The 10,064-nt window shown below is 50.5% G+C and overlaps 2 protein-coding genes across 2 annotated transcripts; one reads left to right on the top strand and one right to left on the bottom strand.

Moving 5' to 3' along the window:
* Positions 1-4,555: 4,555 nt before the first annotated feature.
* On the top strand, positions 4,556-6,881 carry FIESC28_11294 (uncharacterized protein; the record flags this gene model as incomplete). Its single annotated transcript, XM_031165420.1, has 2 exons — positions 4,556-4,986; positions 5,036-6,881. 2 exons carry the CDS (start codon positions 4,556-4,558, stop codon positions 6,879-6,881), a joined length of 2,277 nt encoding a protein of 758 aa, XP_031010549.1.
* Positions 6,882-8,606: 1,725 nt separating this feature from the next.
* Positions 8,607-9,971, bottom strand: FIESC28_11293 (uncharacterized protein; the record flags this gene model as incomplete). Its single annotated transcript, XM_031165419.1, has 3 exons — positions 8,607-9,336; positions 9,458-9,673; positions 9,886-9,971. The coding sequence occupies 3 exons, from the start codon at positions 9,969-9,971 to the stop codon at positions 8,607-8,609; spliced, it is 1,032 nt and encodes a 343-aa protein (XP_031010548.1).
* Positions 9,972-10,064: the final 93 nt, after the last annotated feature.

The following is a 10,064-nucleotide window of genomic DNA, read 5'->3' as shown; positions in this document are numbered from 1 at the left end:
GGGGGGGGGGGGGGGGGGGGGGTTCAGGCATTTCAGAAGCACTCAATGGATCCAATTGACCTGAATTGATTGGGTTGCCGCGAGACCCGCTTCACCCGTTGAAATGACCTCGCGCATCTCTCGAGATTATTAGTTTAGTCTGTTCTCTCTCCTAGTATCAATTGGGAGAGTACAGTACATAACATATAGCAGTAAGAATCAAGGAAATGAGTAATTATGACCCATGAGGGATACAGAAACCAGACTCTACTCTAATTACTGGTCTGGTACCTAACCCAAGCCTCACCTCCCCAACGGATACGGATAGGTACTGTATTCTTAAGAAACATGGTGGTTGCAATGACATTGGCAGCAATCAACTATAGATGGATACTATATAATACGTTACTGTACAGTAGATTACAGTGTCCGTACCCCCAAATAGATCATCCATGGTCAAGGGCATCATCATGGATGTTTGTTCTGCTGTCAGCGTGTTTCTGTAATTATGTGCGTCCTACGCTACGCTACGGATACACGGTCGAAACACGAACAAAAGGGACCCATCCAATCCTCAATAAAAGGGTCCTGCCGTGGAGCATAAACTATATCTCCAACAATAGCATACCTACCTAGATATGCTTAGTTCATGCCTGAGTCACGATTGTTCCTAAAAAGTCGGTCGCCAGAGATCAATCAGTTCGACAAAATATAATGACCGATGGGCGATTTAATCAACTCAGATATCAGCCATTTGAAGCAGAGAGAAAATAAAAAATCCCCCGAGCTGTCAGGGCTGGCTGCAGAATTGGCTCGCCTTCTTCCTTGGCTAACTTGGCTTGCTTGTACTAAAACGACCAAGTTCGTGTCGGCGACCCAGTAGTTAGCCCTTGGCAATCCTGCCGTTAAATATGGGCCTGGGCTTTCTCCCCGTTCCAAGAGCAGAGGCAAAAGAGGTGAGGTGAGGTGTTGTCTATTATTGTCAACATCCAGTCTCTTGTTCTTGTTCGTGTTCCTGTGCCGTGCCACCTGTGGCGTTGAGGTTGGTGTCCCTTTCGCGATGTGAGGCCGAAAGCTTAGCTTCAACACAAAACAGAACGGTCAAGTCTACAAGTACAAGAATAAGAACAAGAACAAGAGCTTTGGATGAGGACAGATGCAGTGCCAAAATTGAATGGAGCCGCCGCATATACTGTACTACCACGTTCTATTGCTAGGCTTGAACGAACATAGTACAGTACCTAGCTGGAGTCAATTGCTTGATTCACTGTGGTCTCTAGGCAAGGCCGATGACAGTGGGGGTCAATGTCACTCGCTATTCTGAATGACAAGTTGACAGGCTTCATGATGCAGCATCCTGCCTCGTTCGCATCGGATCACGTAGGACCAGGGTGTAAAGCTTCTACAGCCATGGTTACAGAATGAAGCATCGGTCTCTATCTCCAACCAATTCTCCTTCATCATTGCCTGCATCCATGAACCATCAGTAAGATAATTGGAGTAGAATCAAGGGGACGCGTGGCGGGAGGACCCTCACCCTTCACTCAACCTCGTCCTCGTCCTCCAGCAGAAGGGGGGCGTGGCCGGATGCAGACCAGGGTCTGCTTTGCTTTGCTTTGCTTTTTCGCTTCGCTTGGCCAAGATAGACGGACTCGACTCTGGAGACTGGAGACGATTTCGAGATGACATGCCAGTTTGAATGACTATTTCAGCCGCTTGATTCCCTATGCCTTTTGCTGATGATTTTGTCATCTTCAAGCCAACTATAGATTAGCAGCTCGTCTTTCTTGGAAACGTCGAGACGAGATGAGATGAGAACAAGCATAAAAGAGGAGGACCACTTTGAAAGCTCATTTGCCAATCACACATGCTCCAAGTCGATTAAGTTCCAGCCATGTGCTTCCATCATTGTTCGAACACATAGTAACATCAACCGCCGGTGATAGCGGGTTGTGGTATCTGTAGAAACGGCGGCAACCACAAAACACTTACGAATTTCATATCCGACACTATGGGATCCTGTTACAGAAAGGAGCCGCAACCGGATTGTACTGCTCTGGTCTTTGGGTGCCGTGGCGATTGACATGCGATTCGATCCATGGGAGTTGCCGATCAGGAGTTGCAGGACGCGCAACCACGGGCAGGCATGGTAATGTTTGAAGCTTCGAGCTCCATCATGAAGCGTGCCAAACTTGAGCTACGGCCAGCAAAGCCTCTCCCTTCTCTAACAATAGGGGCGGACTGGCCCTCGCTCGTAGACCCACGGCGCGGAGGCCCCAGTGCGCTTTCTGGCCGTTTGATTGGGGTATGAGCGACAAAACTGCTTACCGGATTATGGCGCAACGACAGGGGAGGCAAGGCTTGCGTCAAGGCTTAGCTAGCACGTACGTACTGTACATAGTACATACAGTACAGTATCGGGAAGGCGGTTCTTGTCGTCAAACCTACCGGACGGTAACGGTTGGTGAAGTATTGTTTGCATCGTGGTACAGTAGCTGATTGGAAAGGCCAAAAGCAACACGGCAGTAGTAGTAGTAGTGATAGTATTGCTCAGAGCCCTGGCTAGTTATTGACGGGCAGCTACAGACTGTCCTTGGAGCTGCAGCGGGCTGATTGAGATGTCAGATCAGCGGGTACTCAGTCAGGTTCGAAGCCGTAACCAATTAAAATCGAGGAAAGCTCCGATGGCTTCTCACGTTTGAACGTTGGTTGGATGTTAGATGCGAATGGCGCTTCTGATTGGAAATTCACTATGTACATAGTCTTTTTCCTCCCCTAGATAGTACCTCCACCTTCCAATCCTACCCCGGGGAATTGAGGAAGGAAAGGCCAGTCGTTGAGTTCGCTCGGCAATGTCTGGTGCAAAAGAGATGGCGAGGGTGGTGCTAAAAAAAAACTGCTTTTTACTCGATTAGGAAGACCCGGGACCCATTTTCTAAAGCTTGAACGGGTCCCTGTTCCAGTATGGATTCTTTGATGTTCTCCAAATGCCTGACTGCCAGAGTCCAGAGCAGAGCAGAGGCAGAGAGACCCTTGTCAGCGAAAGACTTGGCTTTGGATGCACAAGCTCTTCTTCCCTGCATGCTTTGGCTTGGTCTCGGACAGCAGATGAAGGACACCTTGCACCAAAAATGAAAACTTGATACAGGTAGACCAGGTGTCGGTGACCACCTCCCTAAGAAGATCAGATCCATCATCAGCGGGTTCTGCCACAAGACTCGTGCTGTACTGCGCATGATACCTCTGGTATCCGTACCTTGCAGAGCAACACAGCCACTGACTGGTCTACCTAGATCTAAAGATATCGGCTACTGTAACACACTCTGCTCCGTGCTGTGCAGTCGGGTTGGATGCTTTAAATAATCAGGTGCTATCCAGCCTCAGGTCCCGGGCTCTCCGTGGCATTGGAACGGTGAGGTTACTGAGTAGTATGGATGTACTGTACTGACTGTCTAGGTGATAAGCCGCCACCAGATGCAGACGGGACCTAAATTGCCTACTATAGGTACTTTGGGTACTAAACTGTAGAGAGTAGAAAACGAAGCAAGAGAACAGTATCAAGATTGTTGAACCTCTAGAATAACACAGTACAACTTCTTCCTGAAATCTTGTTGGTTTATTGGATGAATATCCTCTCTGAACTGTCGGGCCAGCTACTAACTGTACAGAGCAGATCCCAGCCATGGAATCTACCTCTACTTACAGTCACTGTACGGGTACCTCAACAAGTTCCATAATTGTACCCCTTCCGCTCCCTCCTGGCTGCTTAGCGGACTCCGTAGCGGGCCCTTTCCCCTAAGTACATTTGTCCTCTGCTGCACTGTTCTTTCCTCCCTTGTCCCCCTATCGCCCTCTGGCCTCTCCAAGTCTGCAAGGTCCTGGCCCGAGGATAGCAACCCCTTGTCCCTCCCGTGTCCATAATCCAATCCCTGCGCTGCCTCTCCTCTCCTGGTCCGGTTAGGTCTGTCTTCGCTTTTTTTTCTCCCTCCTATCTCTTCTTGATTCAACTTCTTTTCTCTTATTTCCCCCCTCCTTTCTCTTTCCCCTCGTCAACGCCTTTCGCTCTTCGCTCGGTCTGTTCATCGCTTTCCTTGACGACGCCCTCTGTTTCGCTTCTTATCGCAAACTCGGCAAGCGCCGGTCTTCCCCGTGTTGCTTCAAGCCTTTGCGTGTCGCGCCGTGCGATTGTGCTATTCCGCCGCCTCGCCTCCTTTTTCATCTAATTGCCTCCGTCTCATAACGAGGTAGTATCGTCGGCCGCCTAATTTACGCTCCTAATCGGACAGCACCTTTCGTCGACCTCCCTTGCAGGATATCTCGACGACTGCCAGTCGTTACTTTCAATTGATTCTCCGGTCAGATCCGCCTGTACCTGCAACTTGCTCAACGAACCCTTCGATGTCGGCCGGCTCCACTCAACTTTCGCTCCGTATCTAAGATAATTTTCGTAACCACCTGCTCGCCTACATCCATACATTACACGTATCCGCCGCACAAAACCCCGCGACTCGATCAGCCCTCGGCCTAAGCGTGCCAGACTCTTCAGCCTAGTATGCAGCGGCGCCATTCAGTCACCATGGCCGCCCGCAACAATAACAATAATTCGCGAGGCCCCTCGGGCAGGAAAATTGATCCTCTTCTCCCCTACTCCATCATCTCTGAAAAGACCAAAAAGCCTAGACTTAGGATGCGGTCACTCCTGGGGCCATGCCATGCTCGACGAGTTTTCACCTGGCTTCTTGGTGTGGCCTTCCTTATCACTTTGATTTTTGTAAAATCAAGGAGTTCCGGCTACAGTGTCGGAAAGATGAGTGGTACCAAGACGCAACAACCCATTGCGACAGCTACTGTTGTGAACACACAAGGCGAGACTGTCGTCATGCTTACTGGTGATATGGATGGTGATGGAAAGCTCGAGACCGTGCCTGAGAGCGAGTACGTTACTGCCGATGAAAAGAAGGAAGTTGCTGCGCAGCTTGAGAAGATGCCCTGGTTGAGATTCCCTCAGTACGTTAACACACTCCGGTTTCCCCTGCATTACTAACCTCACCTCCAGCCTTGATGGTTACTTCCACGGTCTCCGAACAATCGTTAGCAAGGCCAACTTGATTCCTGAGTATCCCAACATTACTGACAAGGCGCCTTTGCCTTCTCCTGCCATGAGCGACCACGTACCTAAGCCTCAGAAGTACATCCCATACGATCATGACAGCGACGTCAAGACTTGCTACCTCGATGCCAAGAAGACCGTCCCCGCCCCAGATCTGTATGCTTACAACGGTGTACCCCAGCATATGCCTGACCCCGCGATCGGCTCCTACAAGCTTCTCGGTATTAGGGATGACATCTGCTTCGACCGTTTCAGTCGTTACGGACCTTACGGCCTGGGCTATAGCAGAGCCCAAGGTGGTTTGGATACTGGTCTGGATACTGAAGCCGCTCACAATGAGGCCGTGTGGGCAGAAACCGGCAAAATCAACTATATCGATGTGAACTGGGCCGACGCACAGGAAGATTGCTACAAGGCCAACAAGCACCGCTTCAAGCAGGTCAACGCCGACACTGGCGAGCTCTCGGAGACTAGCAGCAAGAAGGGACGTATCGCCGTCGTCGTCCGTACTTACACTGGCTTTAAGTGGACTGAGCTTGCTGTCCTGAACTTCCGAGCCCTTATTAGTGAGCTTTCGTTACGATCGGGTGGTGAATACCAAGTTCATTTCCTGATGCAAGTGCGAAACATCGACGAGCCCATTTGGTCAGACAAGTGGACTGTGCAGCGTATCATCAACGACAACGTTCCCGCCGAGTTTCGAGGTCTGGTTTCGCTTTGGAGCGAGCCCCAAATGAGATTGATGTATCCCGGCCGGTTCGGGGAGACGATCGAGAACCCCAGTGGCGCTGACATTCACGGCATCTACCGAAGCGCCCATTTCCCTCTCCAGGTTTTCGCCATGCAGCACCCCGAATATGAGCACTACTGGAACTGGGAGATGGATATGAGATACCTCGGCAGTTACTACGAGTTCTTTGACCGCCTTGGCAAGTGGGCGAAGGAGCAGCCTCGAACCCTTCTCTGGGAGCGCAGCGCTCGCTACTACATCCCCCCTTACCACGGAACATGGGAGAACTTTTCTCAGACTGTTCAACATGACACCCTGGCTTCTGGTCGCGCTCCCATCTTTGGTCCCCTGTCCTTTGAGGGCAAGGAGCAGCTACGACACGACGAATGGGGTCAATCTATGATGCCTCCCTCGTGCAGTTCTGATTCCCCCGATCGTTCCAAGTGTGGTGTTGGCGAAGAGGCCGATATCATCACCCTCAACCCACTGTTCGATACCGAGCAATCAGGATGGGTTTTCTCAGACGATGCTACAGGCTACAAAGCTCCTCCTCCTCGACGATGCGCCATCATCACAGCATCTCGTCTTAGCCGTCGTCTGCTGATGTCAATGCACGAGGAAGTCTGGCGATACCACCACACCATGTTCTCGGAGATGTTCCCGCCTACCGTTGCTTTTCATCATGGTATGAAGGGAGTGTACGCCCCGCATCCCATCTTCCTCGACCGTGCCTGGTATCCTTTTAGCGAAATTGATGCTGCTTTCAACGCTGGCCGTGACCACTCAACATCTGGCCCTGGCAGTCCCTTCGACCAGCTCAACGAACACAATCACAAGGGCACCAGTTGGTACTTTAACAGCGAGTTTGCCGGTCTTTTGTGGCGCAGGTGGTTGGGCTATGCCCAGCTTGACGGTCGTGGCAAGCATGGTGGCCGTGCGAACGAGGGACATGAGCGAGGTGGCAAGACGGAAGAGATGAAGGACACCAGCAGCGGCCGGCTATGTCTGCGTGGTATGCTGGTGCATCCCATCAAGTTTGAGCATCCTTCAGAGAAGCCTTAGACTGGGACGCAGAAACATTCCTTCAACCCTGTCGCCGTCATGAGCAAGGCGACGCTATTTGTCCATCCTCGACCAGCGCACACGACAGACATCACCACGCACATATGCATTTGCAGGAGCATTTGTACAAATATACCCACGACTATTATTGAATGGCAAGACATCCGATTCCCAGAACTACGATGAGAAGGGTGATGACGCGAATTCTATGCATCTATTTTTACCAGTTACTTCCTTCGCCCGGCTTGCATTCCGTTTACGGACCTAGCGAACTTGTCCTAGACCTACCTAGACACTTTATTATTTGAACCTTACCTATTATTTCTCTTCCACCGTTTGGGTATTCTCTCCAGCCAAGGGTTTCCACAACGTCGTCCTAATCAATTCCTCTCATCTCCAACTGGGAATCATACAAGGTTGTCTGCATTATTCAAAACAAAAAACCTCTGTTTTAACTCGTCTGTTTATTCTCTGTTCTCGTTTTATCAATCAGTGTAGCATCTTGTTTCTGGGTACGAGGCATCCAGGACCAGGCGCGGAAGGGTTCTCCGCCCATGCTACGGGGCGTTTTGGACTGGGGGGATTTTGGGAAGACACATGTGAACATGGTGCGACTTGTATAGATTCGATCTAGTATTAGAGGCGGCAGTTTGGAGTGAGATTTCATCTTGGGTTTGAAACCAATTTCGAAGCCGGTTCCGAGTCATGTTTGTACCAGTGCCCTTTGTGATGCCTGTTAGAATAAATACTGCTCTCCTTGTGAGGTTAGAGTTGCTTCAGCCAAACTGGCAACAATTCTCGTCAAATTAGGATTGCCTATAGAGTAGCCATGCGGTCGGACAAAGTCTTATCTCGGAAACAGGATAAACATTGACAGTTGCGAACAGTTGGAGGAGTGCATAGTATTTGCTGCCAGATATCCCGCATGAAGCCACGAAAGTACTTCCCCATATAGCACAATATAATTGCACAGAGTTACAAGACAGAGTTGCCTTTGATTGGAGTGAGTCTCCTCATGTCACAGGCGAATTTGTACCTAAGCACCTAGCCAGAGTGTGCATACTACGAGTCAATAAGCATGTTACTACTGGCCATCACTAAAGAAATGCTTCAACTTCGTGGTTGATTCGGTCGAGAAACCCTTTCGCCTAGCTTTCATCCATCCTATCATGTCAGTTCTTGAGGCCAAGTTTCTCATCCTACATCAATTGTAGCAATTCGGAATAACAGAATATATAACTCAAAAAGGAAAAAACTAATCCCTGGATCAACGATATATAATATTTGATATGAGCCCCGTGTAGAATCATACCGCGCCATGATCAACTACCTTTAATCCTATCCCATCATCCTATCCAGTCATGAGTTATGCTGATCAGACGGAACTAAAGGGGCGTCACGGATGCCCAAATGGTGTAAAAGTCGCCAGGCACAGAAACCAGGCACAGTAGGCGAAGCATGAGAGATAAAAATCCATTCCCCAGGTATCAAACGCCTCTGACGCCGTCAACACTCAAAACCTACAACGCCGTCACGCCCAAACGATGCGAAAATGTGAGTTTGGCTCAAGGGCCGGGCGAGTCGGTCCAAGATCGCCAATAATAACGTGACGCTTCGAGGTTCTCACTCCCCATCACTGCGACGTTATCTTAGAAAGTATACCGAGAGGTAGAAGCTTGATAAGCATGTATAACACATGATCGGCCAGCTCCCATCTATAGCATCTCACTTCCTCAGAACGGCATCGTAAATGCTGACTAAGCCAGTGATGGCAGTTCCGGTCAAGATGCCTTTGTAGCCACCATAAACGGCCCTGTCGAGACGCTCAATGGAAAGGTCATTGAGAAGGCCACCAAAGTTAACGTTCTGACCGTAAACAACGAATGAGATAAGGGCCTTGACAATACTGAAAGTCAGAGGGTCCACGACATAGTCGGCATGGTTTGGACGAGGGCGACCACGCGAGGCGGGAGGGCTCGTGGCGCTGAGATTGAAAAAGTAGCCAGCAAATGACGGGATGACAACGCTGGTCAGAAGCCATGTCAAGGCAGGCGACCAGAAGCTGGAGCTGAGAAGCAGGAACATGTCAGGAACGTAGACAGGGTAGTCGGGTGTGCCAAGAGCGCCGATGGCGGGAATCGTGAAGGCGTAAACATTGCTCAGAATTTCGCGACGGACATTCCATAGTTCCCAGCCTGCGACACAGAAGAGGATGCTTGTGACGGTACTAAGCGTGTCGCGCGTCGCATGGCTAACTTCAGTGATGCCACTATCCTCGTACATTGACGAGACGCGTTGGCGCACGATGCTGGTCGAGCGATCAACAGCCAGAGCTACGTCAGCGGGGGTTGCAGGTAGCGCAATGCTCGACGCGACTTGAGCCAAAGCACGACCAGGAGTTTCAACGAGCGCGGTAGATGTAGCTATGGGAGAAGAAGCATCGTCGCTCCTGTCGCTTGGACGATAGGATTGTTAGCTGAAAAACTCCAATGACAGCGCGCAAGACCACCTCGGCGCGCCTTGACTCTCACGAGTACAAGAGGTGCTGGCGTGACTATTGATAATGGGCGACTCACTCAAGCGATTCCTCTTCCACGGCCTTGGAGGGCCGTCGCCGTACTACCTTCAGGCCATCCTCACGGAAGATTTCCTTCTTGACCGGTGATCCTTGAGCCTTGGAGCGACTGTTGAAGTAGCCAGCGAGGTCTGGGTTGGCGAGAAAACGCGACGAGTTCTCGGTAAGGTAGTTGTCAAGAGCTACGCCGAGGTCGTCCTTCTTGAAACCGTCGAATCTGCATCAAATCATGTCAGCGCGACTGGCACAGGCGGTTGAGCGCATGGAGGGGTCGTGATGATGCTAAAGTGGGCGCGCGTCGCGCTGCGCTTGGACACACGCAGGCGCAAACAATAGGGACAAGGAAACAATGCGACGAGTTGATTGTTGCCGACGATTGTTGCGCGCGCATATGGTGTATACAGGTTGACGGATGACGGCTTGACTCACTCAAGTAGACCGACAGACTCTGCAAGGGTCTCTAGTTCACCCTTCTTCTTGGTCTTCAACCATGAGTTGTATCTATGGGTGGACATGTTGAGTAACAAGGTATGCGTTTGTCGCGTAGAGTGTAGGGGTTTAAGTATTCCAAAACGAATGTCTTGGCGCAAAATATGTAAACGTACGCG

Source organism: Fusarium coffeatum (genome assembly GCF_003316985.1).
Source record: "Fusarium coffeatum strain FIESC_28 chromosome Unknown BRIP53273_contig_379, whole genome shotgun sequence".
In the NCBI taxonomy this organism is placed as follows: Eukaryota; Fungi; Ascomycota; class Sordariomycetes; order Hypocreales; family Nectriaceae; genus Fusarium; species Fusarium coffeatum.
This window is presented reverse-complemented; position numbering and strand designations above follow the sequence as displayed.